The 24,283-nt window shown below is 34.4% G+C and overlaps 1 protein-coding gene across 1 annotated transcript in view; it reads left to right on the top strand.

Annotated features, from left to right (window-relative positions):
* The window catches only part of LOC128546532 (uncharacterized), a 30,494-nt gene that overhangs the window by 2,431 nt on the left and 3,780 nt on the right, over positions 1–24,283 (top strand). Inside the window, exons 2-20 of the mRNA XM_053517195.1 lie at positions 6,135–6,194; positions 8,526–8,614; positions 9,151–9,246; positions 9,499–9,600; positions 11,869–11,962; positions 14,417–14,613; positions 15,285–15,423; positions 15,947–16,169; positions 16,494–17,053; positions 17,369–17,477; positions 17,913–18,136; positions 18,391–18,511; positions 19,666–19,851; positions 20,897–20,933; positions 21,225–21,497; positions 22,270–22,320; positions 22,553–22,719; positions 22,896–23,073; positions 23,340–23,459. Of these exons, the coding sequence (XP_053373170.1) occupies positions 6,135–6,194; positions 8,526–8,614; positions 9,151–9,246; positions 9,499–9,600; positions 11,869–11,962; positions 14,417–14,613; positions 15,285–15,423; positions 15,947–16,169; positions 16,494–17,053; positions 17,369–17,477; positions 17,913–18,136; positions 18,391–18,511; positions 19,666–19,851; positions 20,897–20,933; positions 21,225–21,497; positions 22,270–22,320; positions 22,553–22,719; positions 22,896–23,073; positions 23,340–23,459 (3,026 nt within the window). The remainder of the gene's footprint in view (positions 1–6,134; positions 6,195–8,525; positions 8,615–9,150; positions 9,247–9,498; positions 9,601–11,868; positions 11,963–14,416; positions 14,614–15,284; positions 15,424–15,946; positions 16,170–16,493; positions 17,054–17,368; positions 17,478–17,912; positions 18,137–18,390; positions 18,512–19,665; positions 19,852–20,896; positions 20,934–21,224; positions 21,498–22,269; positions 22,321–22,552; positions 22,720–22,895; positions 23,074–23,339; positions 23,460–24,283) is intronic.

Raw genomic sequence — 24,283 nt, 5'->3', positions numbered from 1 at the left:
ATTTGTGGAGATCATTTTAACGTTGAAGTCGATATTAACGTTAAAATGACGTCAGAGCGAAAAATTTGACGTTTAGTTTTGAATAAAAAGTTTGCGTTAATCTTGTCTCATGTAAAACCCAAACGATAGAATTTGATAAAAAACTAACATGATCATAAAAACTTTATTTTCTGTCGATTGAAGGAATAAAATTATGTACGGCTTCAACGTTAAAATGATCTCCACAAATTATACACCATTTCAAAGACATTTTTAAATGATAATATGATGAGAAACAAGCAAATCGATACTTGTTGACTGAACAGAACGATTTACGAAAACAATCTGACGGACGTGAAATTATGGTTCATTAAAAATGGGCGTCAATAGTCGTGTTTGAAGGTTTGTAGAGGAAAAAGTTACAGAAATATCAAAAAAGTAAAATACGCATTCTATGAGGAATATGCTGAATTTTATATTAAACAAAATTTCAAAACGGAATCTAACAACTTCAAATTAGGCGCATTCCACCTTAAATCAAAGTTTTTCACTGCTAGAATACAGTCTGTATGAATTGAGATAGTTTTCATGTTTATACTTCAAAGATGGCGAGTTCTTCAGATTGATACCGAAAATGACAAGGTATTATTGCGCATAGAGCAAATTTTTGCCATTTTTATGGTAGCAGACAAACTTTCACGAACAATAGGTGTAGAAAAATATATAATCCATGACTGAAACTGAAACTTATTAAACGCCTATATCTATACAATGACATATTCAATGGCGTTGTACATAATAATAACAACACTAATGATAATACGTTATTTACTCGTTCAAGGATAAACATTTTATCCAACACATCACCGGAACCAAACATCTCACTATGGCCTCCTTAGATTGCTTCTTGTTTAAGAGAGTTTTCAAGGTAGACATTAACTATATATTAAGTAAATCGATTTCTAACACTTTCCTTTTCCTTGACGGCTCCATTTCAAGGTAGCACAAAGAAAGCAACAGGACAGTGGTGAGGTTTTGATTTTATAAAGTAAATTTATATTAAACTTAATGTAAGAAATCTAAATAATGTTTAATGTCTACCTTGCAATGGAGCTGTCGAGGAAAAGAAAAGACAGGATCGATCGTGAGGACTGAGGTCACGCAAAGATTGAAATTCTGGACTTTAATTTTCAAAACATTTTGAGTCCCTATAGAGTTTGATAACGAAACTTTGTCAATGATATAAAATTTCATTTCAAAATTTAAGTCTTAAATTCATGACTTTTTTCAAGTGACTATTCAGTATTGATTGTCAGTCTAAAGTGGAATTTTATCTTTAAGTACCATTAAAACTAGCTGTCAAAGTTTCAATCTAAACTCCAGCTGAGACAGAAAATTGTTTTGTAAACGTAGGTAGTCAAGTTATATTTGTATCCATGGATTATCAGAAAATGGTCTATTTCACTATGTCAATATTTCAGCTCATGTTCCCTTTACAAACGATAGATCTAATCATATTTAAAGAAAATTATGTTTTGCAATTTGCTAGGTTGCACATTTTTCGTAAATACTCGAGTGTTACATGCCTTTGATTAATTAAAACACATGTATGTTCGAATAGAAGAGTCTAGTGCCTCACATTTGATTATGTTATTATGTAAGAAATCGCAAAAAAAAAAATAGTTAGTTATATATTATTTGATGGTGAAGGGCCTGTACAGGGTAAAATGCAAAATATGAATGTTGTAAATTTCAGAGTTTGAATAAAAAATTCACAAGATCACTGTTCAGAATATTGTTTATGCAAGAATTTGGACCGGCGAAGTGTGTGTAAGAAGGGGGTAAAATAATATGATATGCATACTTTCTAGGATTTCGAAGAGACTTTTAATTCAATAAATATATTCATAAAAGCATTATTCGTTACTAAACCAGTCACAATATTTGTCAAATAATGAACTTATTGCAATCAATACATGATTTCGTGGTTTAAATCTATTCAGTTTTAGGATGACTAAGCAATTTTGATAAATCATTTTGACATATCAGTGATGTAGTGACATTTGAATTTCATTCTTTTTCTTCGTACTAAATTGACAAATTATACAAACTTTAGATTTGTACACATGGTGTGTCAGACAAAGGCTGAGTTTTAAAGTAATATCATTTTTTTTTTCCAAATAATTCCTAGGCAGCCATTGCCAAATCTTGGTAATATTAAATTGTGTACAATAGAATGAGTTGATAAGCAATAAAAACAAATCACTTGGTTTGTTCGTTCATTTGTTTGTTGTTTTGTTGTTGTTGTGATTGTTGTTTTTAGTGTGTCTGTCATCCTTTGTGTTATAATGCATATGACATGGCTTTATTTAGCATGCATAATTAATTTATTATTTCAGTAATATGTTTTTTTCTCGATAAGACTGCTGTTATGTTGGTATTTTATGATATTTGCTTCCTTGCTCATCTTCATATCCTTTAAGCAGCCTTAACGTAATAAAACGTATTAGCGTCTGATGGCCCTTTCACGCTTCCGTAGAATCAACATTTATTACACGAAATTTATTTTGAAAATATTTCTAAAATGTCTAGGTCTGCAGCTCGCAAATACGGTTATATCTTGCATCCGAGGCATATACTGACACTCTCAGACAACATCAAAAACGACCTTTTGAGCGATTTGATGAAGTTCCAAAATTATCAATGTACCCTTGGTCCGATACAGACCCCTGTGGGATTTGTGTTTATCCCGAGCTCAAATACCTTTTCGTAGATAAAAAGCTGACATGTCGTACTTAAGTACAGGTAATTTTAATTCGTAAGAAAGTGCTGAAAATTGACTTCCCAATAGCAAAAATAAAAGAACGAAAAACAAGTCCACGAGCATACATTTAGACGGGATGACCACTGCGCGTGACCCCTGTCTATCTACGAATCAAAATACGGCTTTCGCGTTCAAGTTTAGCTTTTTTTCTTCATCATTTTCTTTACTTCCGGAAATAGCTGAAGGTCGAGTGACGTCATTTTCTGTGTAGTCAAAAACAAATATATGCCTGGCGAGATTGCATAAATATGTGCTGGTAGTCCTAAGGATAATAGAAAAATCTGTTTTTTTATCTAAAATAGTGTTGTTGTTTTTTTTTCGACATATTTAACACGTTTGTACGAACACTGACGTTTGAGACAAAAATGTCTGAACCAAAATGCATTTTAGGAAATCTGTATATCCTTTCCGCAGCCTTAACGTAATAAAAAAAGTATTAGCGTCTGATGGCCCTTTCACGCTTCCGTAGAATCAACATTTATTACACGAAATTTATTGTGAAAATATTTCGGAGATGTCTAGGTCTGCAGCTCTCAAATACGGTTATATCTTACATCCGAGGCATATACTGACACTCTCAGACAACATCAAAAACGACCTTTTGAGCGATTTCATGAAGTTCCAAAATTATCAATGTACCCTTGGTCCGTTACAGACCCCTGTGGGATTTGTGTTTACCCCGAGCTCAAATATCTTTTCGTAGATGAAAAGCTGACATGCCTTACTAAAGCACAGATAATTTTAGTTCGTAAGAAAATGCTGAAAATAGACTCCCCAATAGCAAATATATATATATATATATATATATATATATATATATATATATATATATATATATATATATATATATATATATATAATAAAGATAAAAAATGAAGTTCACGCGCATATATTTTGACGGGATGATCCCTGCGCGTGATCCCTGACTATCTACGAATCAAATTACGGCTTTCTTGTTCAAGTTTAGCATTTCTTCTTTCATTTTCTTTACTTCTGGAAATAGCTGAAGGTCGAGTGACGTCATTTTCTCTGTTGTCAAAACATATATATGCCTGGCGAGATTGCAAAAATATGTGCTGGCCGTCCTAAGGATAAAAATTTCGTTTATCGCTGGTTGTAAAAGCTACAAAAACAGCAACATGATATACTATTAGATACTTAACCTTTAAATATTGAACTTGCTCGTTAAGGGTTTAGTATCAGTTTATATCGAAACCATATAAAAACAAAGCACTCAAAAATCAATGACTAAACTTTTGAAACGTTGTGAAAGATAATGTGGTTAGCTGTGTATATTACAAATATGATGCATTGTTTGTCCGGGCCTATCCTTTACAGGTGTTTGATATGCACGTAATACTAAGCAGCTAACATAAGACATATTTCTTTCTGCGTGTATTTATGCAAGAATATTTCCTAGACTACGAAGAAACGTATTCGTGGACCCAATGAAAGATTCTCAATGCTCTAAACCTATATCCCTTAGTTTCACCATTAATGTGTCTAAACACATTGCAGAAGATACAAAATAATTTAGTTTAAGTCTGAATGGTGTCTTATTGCGATCTTATGTATTGCTGGAATTGTTTAAGAAAAAAGCACATTGTTCACAGAAAGTTTACAAATTATCGTGAAATCTACCTGGCTATCTCGTGGCAGAAATATGCCACCATAGTTTATATATTCTCATCCTGTAGTATGGCTTTTCCGGTAGAAGTGATAAGCCATTTTCTTTTGTGCATTTTTTCCTATTCATATGAAAAACTAAACGTAATATGAATGAAGAAGTTATATGTTAGGATCTATCTTTATTGCTCAGCCAGTGGAACTTAGCCATAAAAAGAACAGTAAGCTCCATGTTGCAATGCCACTTGAAGTGATAGCTAACTAAGATTCCATGAGTTTTGAGAATCTTTGTCAGGTTGAACTTATTACTTTAGCGTCTTATTATTAATGCAAATGTGTTCCAAAATATTGATTCAAACTTAAAACGAAAACAAAAAAATAACACGCAAACTATAGATATGAGGGCAAATATTTACTTTTGTAAAACAAAATGTATATATTTGCAAGTTCTTTGTTATCCCGCCCGCTTAGATCAGTCGGCAAAGCGTTGGTCTACGGATCGTTGGGTCGTGAGTTCGATCCTCGAGTGGGGCGTATGTTCTCCGTGACTATTTGATAAACGACATTGTATCTGAAATAATTAGTCCTCTACCTTTGATTCATATGGGGAAGTTGGCATATACTTGCGGAGATCATGTTTGTACTGGTACAGAATCCGGGAACACTGCTTAGGTTAACTGGCCCAACCCATTTATATATATGACATATGTGATGTATGTGATTGTTGTTTGTGTTTCTGTATGTATGTACAATGAAATATAATTAAACTAACTGCCCGCCGTTGCATGGCTGAAATACTGTTGAAAAACGGCGTTAAACCCAAAACAAATATACAATGTACTTTGTTAACTTACATGTACGCATTCTATTACATGTAGTTATCATATGTTTGACGTCACAGGAGTGTAGTAAAGTCATATCGTAAAATGATAATACACTAATGTAAAATAAAATTGACGTCGACGTCGTTAAAGTAAAGGAGACGTTCGTCAAAATTTACTTTTTTATAATAGTTAAAGAAAAGAAAGTAGAATGTTTATCTTTCGACAGGAAAATCTAACATGTGATAAAACGAATATTACATTTGTGACTTTCCATATTGAAATTCGGCGGGGATACCAATTCATCGAATTTGCTTGTTAAATCATGTTTTATCTGACATCAGTATCAAACAAGAATCTTCTCATTCATTTACAATGAACATTGTCATACTACTGAAATAGCAGCGATACTGGGTCTTTTTTCACTTAGCATGGCAATAATTTATAGCATAACAGAAAATTAACTGTCACCCTCGTTTATTGCTACTAGTATTTCAGCATGACAACTTTTGTATTGCTGAAAATAAGAAAATATATATTATTATATACAGGCTGTCTGCTAACATTTTTTAATGCAGTTATCTTAAGTATATGTAAGCACTGCCTGTAATAAAGAAGTTGATGTTTTGTAGAGTATGAAAAATTGAGAAGTCGCATTTGTTCATGTAGTGCAGCCTTAACAAGTATATGATCTCAAATAACGTTTTTGTTTGGTGTATTATATTGAGTCATATGCATGGATATTGTCATTTGGTAGATATTTATTTTATCCACTTTTATACAAGCGTCTGGTACAAGAGAATCCAATAACAGTTACGTCATGACAACATCATTTCTGTCACTTTATACAGGGCAATACAATGTGAAAAAATGTTTATTTCCAGAACTTACTGCACTTATTCTCAAACACGATATGTGCGGACATACAAGCACTGTGGATTATGGTAAGTAATTATATTGTTATTTGCCTCTCCGAAATCAATATAGCTAAAGTTATTTAGACAATTATACAACTCTATTCTAAAGACAGTCTAACTAGTTTTGTAATTCTTATAAAACCTCTATTACTGTAGAATTGGTTTAACATGTTCAACGAATACTAATACAGACCCACCTCCCTATCAACTTTCATGATCTTAAGCCCCAAGTGTTCTTGAGTTATCAAACGGATTAGTCTACATACAGATCGACCAACCTACCGACTGACCGACCGACGTCTGCAAAATACCCCTCCTTCTTCGTAGCGGGGCGGGGGGGGGGGGGGGGGGGGGGGGGCATAATAAAGTATCTATTACATTGGCAGTACTTATCACAAATATATCGATTCTTATGAAATCTGTTCAAATAAACTACCCGCAATTTCACACATGTGGTAATTGCATGCATGAACAAAGCAAACATCTGACATGACTTGTGATTACCAGTGTTTGGGAGCCTTTTGTTTGATGTTGACAACATCTTTAACAGCAATGATTTCAACTGTAAACAGATTCAAAAGTGTCACAAATGATCAAGATTAAGATCAAGATCATTGATAATTATGATAAAGGTTCGGATAAGGAGGGTAAATTTTAAAGTTAATTGATATAAAAATCTCAAAAGTTTGGTCGGTTTTCAGAATACAGAGTTTTGAGATTACAAGCCATAGGACACTTTTGCAGCAGAGAATGAACAGTTTTTAAGAATGTTAGGGACCAAACAATTTGTTCAGTTTAGAGAGGTTTCCGGATAAGAGGTGTTCGGATAAAGGAGGTTCCACTGTACATGTAAAAGACGAGTAAAACACACAGACTAGTACAGTTTTTAGCTCATCTGAGCAATGCTAAGGTGAGTTATTGTGACCGCCCGATGTCCGGTGTCCGTCGTCTGTCTGTCAAAATTTAGCTTGTGTATGCGATAGAGGCTGTATTTTTCAAATGGTCTTCATTAAATTTTGTCAGAATGATTACGTTGATAAAACCTAGGCCAAATTCGAAAATGGGCCATCTGGTATCAAAACTAGGTCTCTAGGTCAACTCAAAGAAAAACATTGTGTATGCGATAGAGGCTGTGTTTTTCAACTGATTTTCATGAAATTTTGTCAGAGTAATTACCTTGATAAAATCTAGGTCACTAGGTCAAATCAAAGAAAAACCTTGTTTTTGCGATAGAGGCTGTATTTTTCATTGATCTTCGTGAGTTTAGGTCAGAATGATTGCCTTGATATAATCTAGGTCAAGTTTGAATATGTGATATCTGAGGTCAAAAACTAGGTAACTAAATTAAATCAAATAAAAACCTTGTGTATTCAATAGGGGCTGCATTTTACACTGGATATTCTTAAAGTTTAATCAGAATGATTGCCTTGATAACATCTAGGCCAAGTTCGAAAATGGGTCATCTTTGGTCAAAAACTAGGTCACTAGGTCAAATCAAAGAAAACATTGTGTATGCGATAGAGACTGTATTTTTCCATTGATCTTCATGAAATTTGGTCAGAATGATAGCCTTGATAAAGTAAAGGTCAAGTTTGAATATGGGTTATCTTGGATTAAAAACTAGGTCGCTAGGACAAATCAAAGAAAAACGTTTTATATGCGATAGAGGCTGTATTTTGAAATTGAAGTTCATGAAATTTAGTCAGAATGATTGCATTGATCAAATCTAGGTCAGGCTCGAATGTAGGTCATCTTGTCTCAAAAACTAGGTCACTTGGTAAAATTGAAGAAAATATTTTTTACACTTAAGAGACCACATTTTAGGTCCAATCTTAATGGAAATTAGTTAGAATATTTGTTTCCATAAAATCACTAGGACAAACATGTTTTCAATGTTATAAAGCCCGCCCGCTTAGCTCAGTAGGGAGAGCGTTGGTCTACAGTTCGCGGGTTCGATCCCCGGTCGGGGTGTATGTTCTCCGTGACGATTTGATAGAAGACATTGTGTCTGAAATCATTCGTCCCCCACCTCTGATAATTCATGTGGAGAAGTTGGCAGTTACTTGCGGAGAACAGGTTTGTACTGGTACAGAATCCAGGAACACTGGTTAGGTTAACTGCCCGCCGTTACATGACTGAAATACTGTTGAAAAAACGGCGTTAAACCCAAAACAAACAAACAAATTACACTGTTATGGTGTGTTTCACAGCTGAGCGAACTACGCCCATCTTGGCCCTTTTGTTTGTTAGTGCAAGTACATTTCTGCAAGACGTTGAAAAACCTGAATGAATCACGGAAACTTGTTAATATATATATTAAATGTTGAAAATATTCCTTGAAAGCTTATATAATTTAAGGGGCTGGGGTAGATGTACCACATACAGACCCCACCAACATTATTACCAGGATTGTTGCAGCGGCTGGACGGGTTACCAATGTTCGACACGTGAGTTGAAATATGTTTTGGCAAAATAAATGGCAATAATATATCATATTATCGTTTAATACGCAGTTCCTTTTTCATTTTCGACAAACAGTAACAAAATGTTCGACCACGTCTAGTTGTGTTCTGCTTTCATAAGATTATTCTAATAAGATCATAATCGAGAATACAAGCAAAAAAATATCTTTGTGGATTAAGACGTGAAAACTTTGGGTTCTTGTTAACCATTCAATTGAAATTCAATATGTCGTCAGATGTTTACAGGTTAGTAAATTTCTGTTTTGTTTGACTTCCCTGGAAATCAAAATTTCACATTTATTGACTTGGCTTATAGGCAAACAGTACCGAAAAAAATGTTTCAGTACCAAGATTATAACACTGCCCTGCTATTGAACTGCTTTGTCCAATTTTGATTCAGTCATTATATTATAAGTAAGTGTAGCCTTTGTTTCTCTGATAAAAAGAAGACATATTTTTTATACTATTGCTTAGCTCATCCGTTGTGTAGGAATATGAATGAACGATATTCTTTCATTTAGCAATATGCAGCAACCCATGTGTGAATGGCGGATCTTGCATTGGTCCTGACCATTGCAAATGCCCGTTAGCCTTTGCAGGACGACAATGTACTACAAGTAAGTAAAGCTACATGCACTTCGAATGATATAAATAAAAATGCTCAAAATATGAGATGAAGTAGATGATTGTGCGATGTTTTTTTCTGCTTGGTACATAAATAATAAAAAAGCTAAATGTGAATTAACAGTAATGACTTCTGTCAGTGATCAATATTCACTAACTTAAAAATGTTGTCTTTTCATGATTATATTAAAACATTTTGACAATACTAATCTGAGAAGTGTCATCCTGGTGTTTTGTACTTTCAGAGTTATGCTCACACGTTGCCCCATGTTACCCTGGAACATGTAGCTACCCACATCAATGCAACTGTTTTAATGGTTTTAGTGATTCAGATAGGTGCCTTTCATGTAAGTATCACCCCATTTCAGCAAGTGATGCATATATGCATTTAACTGAATATAAAACGACTTTTATTACCGCACAAATGGTGCCTTTATGCGACTATCTTACTATACAACGCATTAGTTAGGGTACCGCCATTGCAACGAGTGTACATATTAACTATACAGTTCCATAGCTAAATCACGGTTCAGGGAGCGGTGCCTATATCTATTCATCCTACTGTACAACTAATTGGCTAGGACACGCAATTTCACTTCAGTGGATTTGATTTTTTGCTTTTATCCTACTACATTTCAAACAGTGGTACCTATGCACATTTATCTTACTTTACAGCGCATTGGCGAGGGAAACGCCATTGCAGCTAGTGTTGCCTATGCTTCAATTTACTATACAAATCCTTGGCTAAAGTCACTACTCAACCAGCGGAACCGTGCCTATTCGCATTCGTCCTACTAAACAACGCATTAGCTAGGGTAACTCTATTGCAACGAGTGGTGCCTACATGCATTTATCTCGTTATTCTTTCCCTTGGTTAGGGTAATGACATTTCAACTAGTAGTGCCTATATGCATTTATAGTAACTATTCAGCACAGTGACTAGGGTAACGCTATTGAAATGAGTCTTGCCTTTGCATTTATTGTACCAAACAGCGCCTCAACCAGAGTAACTTCTATGCAACCAGTAATACCTATATGTATTTATCTTACTAATCAAAACATTTACTAGGGTAAACTATGCATTTATCATTATAGTTATTTACTATATTATTATATAATGCAAATGAATAAACTCGTGGTTTCAGACAAATCTTCAAGATATACGGAGGGCGTTCTTTCTCAAACACAATTCAGTATTTTCAAATTATTTTTAATTATTTTCAAAGTATTCCAAATCTAGGTCTGTACATTTTCCCTCTGCAAACCATGAAGTACACTTATTGCTGAGGTAACGATTTACAGCTGGAATCAGAGCCTCCCTGGTCTCATACATCTTTCCATCGAGCATTCTTGTTCAGTTTTGGAAAGAAATAGAAGTTGCAGGGGGGCAAGATTGCCACTTGAAGGTTTGTTTTTGTTTTGTTGGGGTTTTTACTTCCCACGACACAGTTCAGGTCATAAGGCGGCTTTCCAGCTTTGATGGTGGAGGAAGACCCCAGGTGCCCCTCCGTGCATTATTTCATCACGGGCGGAAACGTAGGTAGAACTACCAACCTTTCTTAAAACAGCTAGATGGTGCAACTTGAAGGAGTTGATAAGGCAATATAAAAGGGGACATTGTCAAGCAAAAGAAGGACATTTTTCTTGTCTAACCTAGGACTAAACCTTTTCCAGTTTTCCTTTGAGTTTTAGTTTTTTCTCTTTTATTTTTCCTTGTTTTTTTTTTCTTTTTTAATTTTTTACGTAGTAGTATTTATAGCAGTCACAATTTATCCTTTCGGCAAGAAATGAGCCAGTATTATTCATATGAGACCCAAGAAGCAATCAGCATAACCTTAACATACTTGGGGGTGGAGAACAAGCTCGTTTGCACTACCTTGACAGAGGTTTTGTTTCAGGTCCAGCATAATGCACCCATATTTCATTAAAATGTCCCAAATATTTTTTTGCTATGGTCACCATTGGCGCGTTTAGGTCTTCTGCCAGCTGTTTCGGCTTCCATCTAGCACTTTCCTTGGTCAATCCTAATTTCTCTTTTAAAATCCGATGTGCCGACATGTTTCCAATCCTGTAATGCCCCTCTGCGATCTCTCTCGGAAAAACCCTCAACATTAGCCACAAATGTAGGAGTTACCGCTTCAACGCTCCATCCTGGCCTAAGCTTGTCTTTTATGCATTTCCTGTCCTCACTTAACTGTAACCCAGCTATAAAAGGTTGAACGGGATATGAAAATCTTTTCTACAACCTTAAGAAAATGTGTAACGATTTATCACACTCCTCTAAAAGCAGGAGTTGTATTGCATATCTCTGTTCCTCTAACTTAAAGTACATGGTAGCCCTAACACCTATTTTTTAAATGCTCAAACCTTCGTGTATCCACACGTCTTATCTCACAGAAAATAAATTTACCTATATATAGTTTTCGCTTATGTATGATATGCGTAGGTAGCTGCACATGGGAAGATAGGAAAAGTCCGGATATTTTCCGATCGGTCCTTGTGTGTTATATTATGGTAACAGAAGGACTTACAAGTAATAGTTTCTTGCTGTACTACCGTTTCACAAACAATATATCTCATATGAAAGTAACTTAATTGTGTTTTCATCTTTAAAGTTTCAAGTGCAAACAATCCTCCCGTTATAACCGAATGTGAGATCACATTTGCAAAACTACGAAGAATAGATCAGAGACAACAGTTCAATTACAGGTAACCGTACTGTCTCCATTTCGTAAATAACGTTTAGACAAAATGTTCTGTTTTTATTCGGTGCTGCTATTTAAAACACGGAAGCAAATAATGGGTGCAAGATCTTAACGAAACTTATAATGATCAGGCTGTACGAATGTGCAGGCTGATCTTGGCCTGCACTGGTATCACTTGTCGCCAGCAGTCTAAAGGTTAACAAGGAATTTAGCTACGGTTAACCTCTTATACTTAATATATTTTTTGCTTTGTACATATATACACTGTTCTCTTTTGAATAACGTATTTGTTTTGTTAGGGTTTAACGCTGTTATAATGCACCTGTCAATATTTTGCCCGCCCAGGGGGGCGGCGGGCTGACCCAGGGGAATTTGACATTTCAAAAATTTTGTTGTCTAAATCCCGACCCTAGAGACAACCTTTTTTGTCTAAATCCCCACCCTTGAGCTTGGTTGGTACATCAAATGCCCCAGGGGTAGAGGCCTTTAACTAAATGACCACCAACTACGTTAAAAGGTAGAGGTAAATATCTAAGAGCTTATTCAATTCATTAAGGTGTTATGACAAAACAAAGAAAAAAATCAGTAAAAAGGTACACAATTTGGAAAATAGTGATTCCAGAGTAATGGGCATTTTAAGTAAGGTAGGTATAGTCCCAATGAATGTATATTTTAGAATTTCAGTATAATAAAAAGGATAATATTCAAATAATTAAACTTAGAAAAAACTTTAACCTTATGAAATGGGTATTTTCAAGTACACAAGGGCATAATTCTGACAATAATGCGTCTAGGTTTATGGGCTGTCTTTGTATGGTAGTGTTAGTCCAACTGAATATACATACCTAGTTTCAGCTGAATATCTTTGATTGTATAGAATTTATTAGACTTTGAAAAAATTAATGCCGACAGACAGTGATCGTATAAGCTATGACTTTCCTAGAAAAGTCGAGCTACAAAATACAATGTACACATAGTAAACCTAGTTTCTGACCCCACATGACCAAGTTTCCACAGGGATGGTAAGACCATTAAGAGAAACATTCTGACCAAGTTTAATTAAGATTGAACCATACATGTGTAAACACTAAAAATTAAGGACACACTACTCGCACACTCGCAACAACAGACATTGACAAGACAGACATTGACCAATCACAATAGTTTCGTGCTCATGTGAGCTAAAACGTTACAACACTTACTACTTCATAATTAATTTTAACTTTAGCATAAAAAGTCACTAAACAGAACATTCTTCTTCCTCCTGCGCCCAAATCTGGACACTTCCACATCAATACCTGAAATAAAGGGCATTTTATTATTTTTTCAGGTTTCATACTCGACTTAGTTTAATTTAAATTGTACCAAAAATGTACCCTTTAATATGTCCACAAGCTTTTTCTAAGATTTGACCTTGTGACTTAGTTTTGGACCCAAACCAATTTCGAACATGACCTAGATTTCATAGAGCTGAACATTCGAACAAAGTTTAATGAAGAATGGGCAAAACATGTGGCCTCTAATATGTTCACATTCTTTTTCTAAGATTTTACCAACTCATAAAGTGTCTGACCCCACATGACCCAGTTTTTGAACCTGGCTGAGATTTCAGACATACATTCTGAGCCAGGTTGGCTCTTGATTAGAAATCCTAATTTCAATGGTTGTTTGTAATAGATAAATTGAAGGTGACTGACTCTGCCATCTGTCTGGATTTATCATCAGTACCAGTATATAAAATAAATAGATAATAGAATATTATTATTGCTACTGGTACTGATGATAAATCCGGACTGATGATAAAGTCGGTCACCTTCAATCACAGTTGCCCGTCCAGTCTTGGTGCCCATATGGGTGACCCCCTCCCCCCACAACCCCCTCAAAAAAGAGTTAAAAACCACTGTTTTATACTCTTATATGGAAAAGGTGCTTATGTTGCCGTAACGCTATGGAGGTTTACTAGGACACAAATATCGCCATCGTCTTTTGGTCTTCAGACGAGGTTACTTCCCTTTTGATAATACAGTGTCGAAATTCCCGAGTCCCGGGATGTAAACGGCGGTCTAATTCCCGGGACCCGAAGACAATATTGTTTGTCAGATTCCCGCCTGTCGGGAATGGTCTTCTGTCTAAAGTCCCGTGTATGCCCGCCGCCCCCCGGGCGGGCAAAATATTGACAGGTGCATAAAGCTAGTGTTCAGTTGAAGACAATGAAAATTCTTTTATGACGCATTACAAATGTACAGCTTAACCGTTATGATGTTCCAAGATACACTGATTTAAGCACTAAGCATGAAAGGTTTTCTAATTGAAAGTTTTAATTTTGTCTTTTATAACAACTAATTCATTTGCGCATAGACCATGTTTGTTGCTAGTCCATGTTCTAAAATGACACTTTTCTAAAAAGGACAGCAACCAAGATCATATCATAAACATAAAAGTATACTATTGTTTTCAGCATGCCTTGTTCAGATGGTAAAGGAACGGATACAGTTTGGTGTAATCAGCAATTGTTTAACTATGCAAAGTTTTCCATGAAATCTAAATACCCACCGATACCTAACCTGCCACCAGCGCCGTCGTATATTTCTTCTTACGGCTTTGGGATAGTTTATAATGGAATTCATGTCCAGCATACTAAATTTCCTAGGCCTGGTAGGTAGATCTTAATCAATGCTTTCTAATTTTGTCATGTGCAGAACAATTTAAGGTTTTTTTACATGCAACAATATAATAGAATTCGAACCAGACATAATAAATAAAAACAGTTAAGAGCAAGACAGTACAAAAACTTGTAATTAGATATCATTGTTCGAACGAAAAACGTGCTGCCTGTGACAGAAAGAAAATATCACTATGAATTGTTCGTTGCAGCATTATAACAGTTTCTGTTTCTTACATTAAACTGAAGTAAGACCAACGAATTCAAAAGCAAATCGTATTTTAAAACGCCTTGACTGCGTTAGATTTCTTATACCAGTAGCATCACGGATTCTTATAAGTTAAGTAACGAGCAATTCAAGGCAACTCAAAGATCAAAAAGTTTGACAAAAGTTAAGGATTTTGTTGATAACAAGAACAATACTACTTCATAGGTTTGTGCTATCAGGAAATAGAACATGAATTAGTTCCTTTAAACGTAAACACCTAATACATTTCATTTTCAAAATTACTGTTTGTATTATTTTTATTAATATATACATTATAATTTCTGCAAGTTCGTCAGTATGTCAAAAGAAAGTACGCACTGCAACTCTGGCTAAAGAATCGTCATAATATTTGGGATATGAATGACTAGAAGAAAATCATTTCTCTGAACATTTCAGACGATAAAAACCGACGACATGTTGCTTTCAATATGACCTACACTTGCAACGAAATATCCGACAGGTCACCAGCGACAAGTATTGTCCCATGTAACAAAATTGAAGAAAATTACACGATTAATTTTGAACATGACGACCTGTAAGTTAATAACGAGGGCAATTCAACAACCATACATACATAAATATAACTTTTTGCATTAATTTTGTCATGTTTGGTAATAATTAAATGTATGAATTTTGGCTTCAAATCTGCATTAAACTTTAACTTTCAACATTATATCGCTACCTACTTGACTGTTTTCAATGATATTTTAACACGCATTCCTTGCGCAGTAGTTTTCTGACATTTTGTCAAGGTGCCTATGATGCATTTGTAACAGTTTTCTTGCAACACTAGGTGAATAACGAATATATTTATTATGTGTACAGTACAATTGTTGTATAAGTATTGTTGTTCTAATAAACGTTTTAAACTAAGAAAATCTTTTATTGAGGTAAAGAACTTACAGGACCATCTTCTACAGAGGTGACAAAAAAGAGAAATTATCCCCTGTAATCTTTCATTATAGCTAAACCAGTTGAATGAATTATTACAGTGCATTAAATTTTATGAATCTTTACGACCATTGCTTAAATTGAACTAACATTTTCATTATGTGAAGCTTTACCGTGACATATTCTACTAAGAGCGGAGGCTACCGGGAGTTATATAACAGGGATACAGGTAGGGATTACTCAAGGCAGATATACAACGGTCAAACCACCAGCAAAACTATTGAGTTCAAGTTTGATTTCATAGCACCGACTCATTGTTCTGAGCCTCATTCCCGAATTAAATGTAATAACGGAGAAAAACCGATCGATGTTGGAGATGACATAACAGAGGTACGTTTAAATTCTGAATTTATTGTACTTTGAGCCGATGATTTCTTTCGAACAATGGTTTCTCTACAATATTCTTTGATCATACATTCATACTAGAGCCGATACAAAAGAGCGAGATGGGTGATGCAATGTTACCTAACCTGCAAAGATCAGTCTGTCAAGGCTTCTTTAATATATTCATAGGTAAATGATGCTTTAACCACATTTCTAAAGCTGGTCATATAAGCATAATTGATAATTTGTGAATAACATGTACATAATTGCTTTAGATATTATGAATGCATCACAGTAAATCATGTCATCTTACGTCTTACTTGATTTTAGAATCCGATTCAACTTCGTTGGGGTGGCTGGTCGGACACATTGTCCGGAATTGCTTACTACTACCTTGAGATCTTCAAGCTGGAACCAAATATCAATGGCTACCTTACAGAATTTGAGCCATTAAAACCTATATATTCATTTAAGACGAATAAAACATCCTCTATAAATATTCCGACATATTACCCTCCACAAACTGGAATGTATTCAATTCTACTGCAAGCATCGGACAAGGCGAATAATTCAAAGATTGCTCGGCGGTTGGTTCTATATGACAATGATTCAATGATAACACTGACAAAACCCGGCTTTATTTCGGATAAGCCTATGAATGTGTCAGAAATGTCATTAGGTGATGGTGGTATGCACATTACAAGTGCAATACCGGAAACTGGTTACATGTGGCAGACCTCTAAAAATGGAACGAAAACCCGCATCGTATTGAACTGGGAAAATCACTTCGTCAACAAGATATATGAGGATGAAAAGTTGTTAAATAAGGTTTTGAATTACCCCACACAATTTGCAGATCTGCAAGATGATGGTATTCTTAGAAGTAAAAAGTAAGTACTTCTCATCTGTTTAGTGGCGCATTGATCAATTAAACTACATTATTTGATTTCTGAATAGAATTTAAAGTAGGAAAATTTTTAAGATTTCTATCAGTTGAATTTTTACATAGTTACCTTCTTATAGTCTTTAAAACTATTATTAAATTTCTGTCAGTCTTTTAAATAATTACATGTTGTTTGTTTACAAATGGAATTAAGAGCTACTTTTTGAATAATAACAGTAAAAATTTAATACTGTAAGTTTTATCTTGACGGATAGAAGATACTGCTAATCATGCCTCATGTTAGTTTAAATTTTATAAACAGGTACGTTAACTTTATGGATAATGAAGGAGCAAGAACTCTCAATGCTATTCCAAACAGACATGGTATTGTCAAATTTGAAATCAATCGAGTCCTCGGAGACGATAGGGAGGTATGGTATAATTTTTGTGTTAGATAAATTTTAATAATGGTAGCTAGGCACCGGCTTCTTCATTGCATACCACAATTAAGTCTTTGGACACGGCCAATTGTCTGTATAAAGTAAGATTGTTGAGGTAAATGTATATATGCATGTTCTTTACACTTAGCTATTCCTTTTGGATGTTTGAATTTATGTTATGTGCACTTTCTCGCCAAAACAGTTCTGTACTTCTTCCATAAAATTGCATCTATATGAATTTATAAGTTTTGAAATATCATTTTCTTTAAATTAATTTAAAGTAAATTAAAATTCAGTTGGCTTTGATTTTTTCAATAAGGACTATTTAGCAAATTAACATGAAGAATCTTTGATTTTCATGAGTCTGAGTGTACGCCTAATATTTGTTACATAAATTAACATGTCAGATACTCGTCTTTTTAAAAGGTCCCAAAGACAGGATGGATACCTCATGACTTGACAGAAAAGTATGAATTAACAGAAACACTAGACGATGGAAGTCATATTCGATTTTGGGTACGAGCTACTGACATAATGAATCATACTTTAGCAGATTACACAGAAGTGCACATTGACAACACACCACCTAGGGTAGCTTACGAAAACCTAAAAGAAAATATTGCAAATAGAACATACACGCACACATCAAGGTAGACCGAACCTATTTCTTACCTTCAGATTTCAATAACGGTAAAAGTACATTCCTTTTTTGTATGACCGAACAAATATAATCAAATACTTAACACTGTATAAAAATAATATTGATATCAAAACTTTTAAAATGTGCTGAGCTTATCGATTTAATGTATCTTGAAAGATATTTCGTCTGTGGGTAGGTGTTTCCTTGATGAAATATCAATAAGTGTCGTATTTCGGTAGTAATCTTTATCTTGTATTTTTACAGGATAACTTTTAAGGCGTCAGATGGCGACAGTGGTGTACATCGCATAGACTACGCGTTATTTGTCGAAAACCGTACAGATGAACAAGGAAGCGGAAAAATTTCAGCAAATTATAGAAAAAATGTAGGAGAACCTGTTTAAATTAATAGAGCTGTATTATTTGCCTTAGTATGCTGAAGCATACCCTATACTATAATAAGTTAAAAAATGTTCTTTAAATAATGACACTGTACAAATGCTGGAGTCTCAATTCTGTTTGATTTTAAATAAGGAATATATTTTGATTTCGTCAGTACAAATTCTCTATTTCGTATGCAAAGGCTACTATGGGAGATTTTCAGAAGCAATTGAACTCCTGCATCAGGAACTAAAGAGTTTTTACAATTAACTGATCCGTTTAATACCGCAACTTACAGTTATGCAGATTTGTTTTGTATTGTATTTTAACAACCAGGAATATAATTGGCATACTTGGCATGTCAAACTGTTCGGCAAAGAAAAACATGTCATTGCACTTGCCATATTAGAAATAAAGTAGATGGGCAGAAACCATCTCTCTGAGATAACAAGACTATGCATTAAAAGGTCGTGAGGTTGATCATATGGCAAAGGAAAAGTTTCTTATGACAACTTGGTTAAACGTAATACGTTTCAAATCTTGAATCACTGATAGGATACCATTAAAACGGCTCAAAACTCGAGTCAAAAACAAACCAAAAGTATCTAACTTATTTTATCTCAATTCAAGAAAAACATTTTTTATAAGCTAATAAAGTGCTTATAGTAACATTTCGGTTGATTGTCTCTTCACAAAAAGGTTTTCATCACATTTAAGCCTAATCGCCCACACTATGGGTGAAACTTTTCAACATGTTTATTTCCACAAGGTTTGGCATGGAATGTATATAAGGCACTGCAAAAAGATAAAGCTGTGGAAATAAAAGCTAGATATTGGTAGAAATGCAAGAAGAATCTAAATTTTCTGCATTATTTCCAAAGCTTTTCAACGGTTTACTCCCCTCTGCACAATATTCTTGGCTATTTATAAGATAATTTTGCACAGATCTTATGTCAGTAAGTTTGTACCACTAGTCACTTTCATAGTACTAAATTTTTATGAACTTTCGAGAGAAATTATTTTTCGCCTAAAATTTATGGGTTAGTCTCTTTAAAGTATGTCTGTTAAATTTGCATAATACTATCTATGCCTAATGTCAGTTAACATGAGGTTGATATATTTATTTACTTAGTAACCAAATATCTTCTTATTATTACAGGCATCTGTAGCTTGCAACTCTGACCCCTATTGTCACTGTGTAATGGAAACCTGTTTTCTGGTACCTCAGACGCTGGATATTGATAATTGCTGGTTTCTCGTGCCAAAGGAAGATTTGAATAAATCTGCAAGAATCGACGTCAAAGTCTATAACCAGGCCCTCCTTTATCAGGAATTCTCAGTAAATGTAAGGTCTTATATTAAAACTGTTTAATATGCTCGTTTTCATATGAGCATGCATGTCAGACCCTATATCTGCATTAAAGTGATGGGATTGGCTAATATGTTTGGTTGTTTTCCAAGTTTTACCCTTAATCGTCCTACAAATCCATAACACGTGAAACACTTTATTCCATGCATACATATTCAAATTGTTAGTATTTTACTTTTTTCAATGTGTATGTACTAATCCCCAATGATAACGCGATTCCCGCCGTCTATTTCACGATAACTGATGAAATAATAATTCATAATGGTTACCCATTTACTTGACAATTAAATATTAGTATTTCCTTCATTTTAAATAGCCACTATGTATATGGCAACATAGCTCAGTTGGGTAAAACAACAATTGGATATAAGCAAATCGTTCTATGGGTTCGAATCTTCATGACTTTTTTTTTTCAATTTGTTGTTTTTCTATTCGTTTTCATTTTTATTTCATTACTTTTGTTTTTTTCTTTGATGGTTTGAATTTGTATATATGTCTTTATATAACACAATAGCATGTTCATTATTTGCATGGCTTGAGTGCATGCATTTAATCTATCATCTTTGATATATAATAAACTATTCTGATCTGCCATATCGGCTTTAGATACCTCTCTGTCATATTGTCACAGAGCTCATGAAGGAAACTTAATTTGTATGCAAAAGTGAAATAAAAATTAATTCTCAATGCTGAGTTTCGAACCCACACGGCAAAAGATCTGTTGACCATGGACAGTATGCTTTACCACTGAGCTAATTTGTAATTGGAACAAAATCTAGAAATATTTAGATTGTAACATGCTAGAAAAATGCTGAATTCCCTATGTTCCATTTTAATCTATTTATAGTCATGTTTGTAAATATCAAGGTATCGTTGGGGCATAGTACACTTGTAAAGTATTGGTTTTGTTTATTTCTTCTTGGATTTTTATCAGTGGATGTTTGTTGTATAGTTTCAATTAAGTATACACGCTCATTAAAAGATTTATGATGCTCATAAAGATCCATTATCTTTATTCCAGATAAACCGATTGACAGATTTAAATGGTTTGGAGGAATGTAAGTTCAGAGATGTCTTTCGCATCTCACTCATTATATTAGTGCAAGATGAGACGCTATAACATGTTTTATACGGCTTGAGGTGTCATACCTGTTATAATACTAATTGTAAAACCCACAAATGCACATCACAGCAATTTTTGTTTCGCTAAAACTTATCGATACATATTGATTTCGCTAAGTACTTTGATTCTTTTATGTGTTCTCTTACTCAACTTTCATTTTATTTCCAAACGTAATGATACGCTGTATTTGTTGAAATAATGGTGCTTGATACGATTTCGTTTCTAGATTCTGGTCCGACAAATATTCGTGTGGAAAAGAATCTTGCTTCAGGCGTACGGCTTGTTTGGGATTCGCCTAAAACTGCATCTTGCTACGGAAGAGCTGATATTGATGTCATCTTGATGAATTCGGATGGAAGCGTTAGAGTTGTAAATGTTTATAACGAAGGAACCTCAATTGATCTGGTTGGACTTGAACCGGATAAAGAGTACAGTATTTCATTGAAACTCGGATATAAGGGCACAGAATTGGCTGCGCTACTTTATACATTTAAAAACGGTAAATGTATGATATTTGTACTTAGCCGAATATCATCATTATTGTTATTAACATAACTATTATTACAATCATTACTTCTATTATCATCATATCAAATTTAAAAAGGTCCCTTTCCGTGACATACACGTTCAAATGCGCTTTACATACAATATTACAGTCTCTGTATTGTGAGAAAGGGCTACTACGGTACAACTGTATCGTAAGATTTTCAAAAGCAATATAAATGTTAGTCCAGCATAAGAAAAATGTACTTTAATTAGAGTTAATGAAAAAAATTAATGTAGGTTTCGCTTAATTATATTTAAAACCACATATAATTTTGACAGCAGCATTTTTACAATGTCATTAATAAAAGCATACACATGTTTGGAGAAAGTTTCGTAATAGAATGGATCGATTTGCAAGAATGCTATGGAGTTGTGAATGTAACACGTAAGTACAAAACTACTTGTCAGCGGTATTTTGAACTTAATAAGATGAAAATAAAGTTAATAATTTGAAGACAACAAGACTACCAAATGCCTAACATGCGAATTATATCATACCCATTTTCATGATATTATGATGAGTTACCAACTTCACTAGATTCAGAGTCATTAGCATTTTAGAGATAATATTTACTGACATTCACATGTGTTTTGTGTGTGTTTGAATAGGTAAAGTTATTTTGTTGCTTAATTCAATACAATGATTGAGCATGTAGTAAAATCATGATTTATTTTTATAATAGTTATTTTTTTCTGATTACTTCAAAGTGTTTCTTTAATTGCAGCTCCAAAGGAAAACTATATCTCAGGTGTTGTCATTGCAGGAATTATTGCCAGTGAGTTCTCTAACCCCAATGTGATCATAAAACATGCGAATCAATTGGGTTTTTATAATATGTTCAGATATCTTTGTATTGCAAACATGTAAGCTTGAATACTTACAAGATTATGATTTAGAAAATACTGAATGTAATTAGATTAGCCTTTTAATGATATATCGTATAAGTTTTTGTCCTTATTTTTAGACTGTTGATACATTGTCAGTAACTACTGCTTATTCTACCACAGGTGTGTTGGTGATAATCGGTATACTCATCGCAATATTTGTAATACTGTTAAAGAGAGGTCATATGAAGCCTGTTCAAAGAGGATTGGCAGCGATGTCCGTAAAATATCGCAAATCTATGGCTGTAGTAAGGGCGATGGCAACACATAATGACTATGTAACAGGGAACGTAAGAATTATTTCTAATATGTTTATCACCTTATAAATTTACGTGGTAAAGCCTTTAGATTTTTGTACGGGGGTGAAGCTATTCATCTAAAACTACCTGAATTCTATCATTTACAAAGTCTTTATCTTTAGTAACAAAGTTTTACATTACAACATCTGATTTTAATTTCTTTGCAGAGTAATGCAGACTCATTGTATATGTATGGGGAGATGGATTTCAAAGACATTCAAAACTGGCAAATGGGACGAGATGACGTCATCTTCGAGAGTTTACTGACATCTGGCAATTTTGCCGATATTTATCTTGTCAAATTAAGATCATCAAACAGGACAGTGGTGGCGAAAACTCTAAAACGTAAGTACAGTTGGTCATTTATTATTTAATGTTGATTATAACAACAACTGGTTCAAATGATGCTAAGTTGCGCTCGATTATAGGTAATAAATGGAGGTGGCAAAACATGGACAAAGTCAGTTGTGCTGGAGTTTTAAACTAGACTAGGTTTTATGTTTTATGTTTTATAATTTTATGTGACATACACTATCGCGAACAAATCAAATGCAATTTGATTATAGTATTTGGAGGATAAATGCTTTTATCTACAATTTTTTATTTTTAAGAGAATCACTCCGAACAAGATAGATTTCTAATGAAGGCAAAGATCAACTTTAATTCCATTGAGGTTGGACAGAATGAAAATGTTCTTCGCTTTATTGGTGCAGTCGTCTCTGAAACCGAGAGTAAGTTCTTATTAGTTTGACTAATTACTGTCCAATGGATACACATTTATAAGACAACAAAGCTATACAATCTGGAACCATGCGTAGTTGGCATATCAAAATACACCGTACATATTTATCCTACGTGTTATATTATATTACTCATCTCTACACATACTTCATGTTTCTGTGCATCAAACATGCTAACAATCCCTCAGCTACGATGATAGGTGGGAAAAGCAGCAGGGTATAGGAATCAACGAATTTATGACTGCTTTGTTTCCAAATTGGAGGGGTATTCAGTTTATGACTGCTTTGTTTCCAAATTGGAGGGGTATTCAGTTTAGAAACCTCTTTGAATGATTTTAGCCAAGGCTTAACTTGATTTTAAAGCACAGAAGTACAGACCGACTACAATGTATCAATCTGCCAGTGATTTCTGGCTAACAAGAAGAGCATTTTGAATCAGATTAGTCTTTGACGAAGTCACTGTTTTGTTGTTTCTATCCGTTTGTCATTCGGTATCTTGACTAGTAATAAAATTATCACAGACTTTTTTTTCTTTTTGGATTTAACGTCGCACCAACACATGATAGGTCATATGGCGACTCTCCAGCTTTAATGGTGGAGGAAGACCCCAGGTGCCCCTCCGTGCATTATTTCATCACGAGCGGGCACCTGGGTAGAACCACCGACCTTCCGTAAGCCAGCTGGATGGCTTCCTCGCATGAAGAATTCAACGCCCCGAGTGAGGCTCGAACCCACATCGATGAGGGGCAAGTGATTTGAAGTCAGCGACCTTAACCACTCGGCCACGGAGGCCCCTTATCATATAATTGGTCTCG

This window comes from Mercenaria mercenaria, chromosome 11 (assembly GCF_021730395.1).
Source record: "Mercenaria mercenaria strain notata chromosome 11, MADL_Memer_1, whole genome shotgun sequence".
In the NCBI taxonomy this organism is placed as follows: Eukaryota; Metazoa; Mollusca; class Bivalvia; order Venerida; family Veneridae; genus Mercenaria; species Mercenaria mercenaria.
The sequence above is the reverse complement of the archived record's forward strand: the minus strand, read 5'-3'. Positions and strand labels throughout refer to the sequence as shown.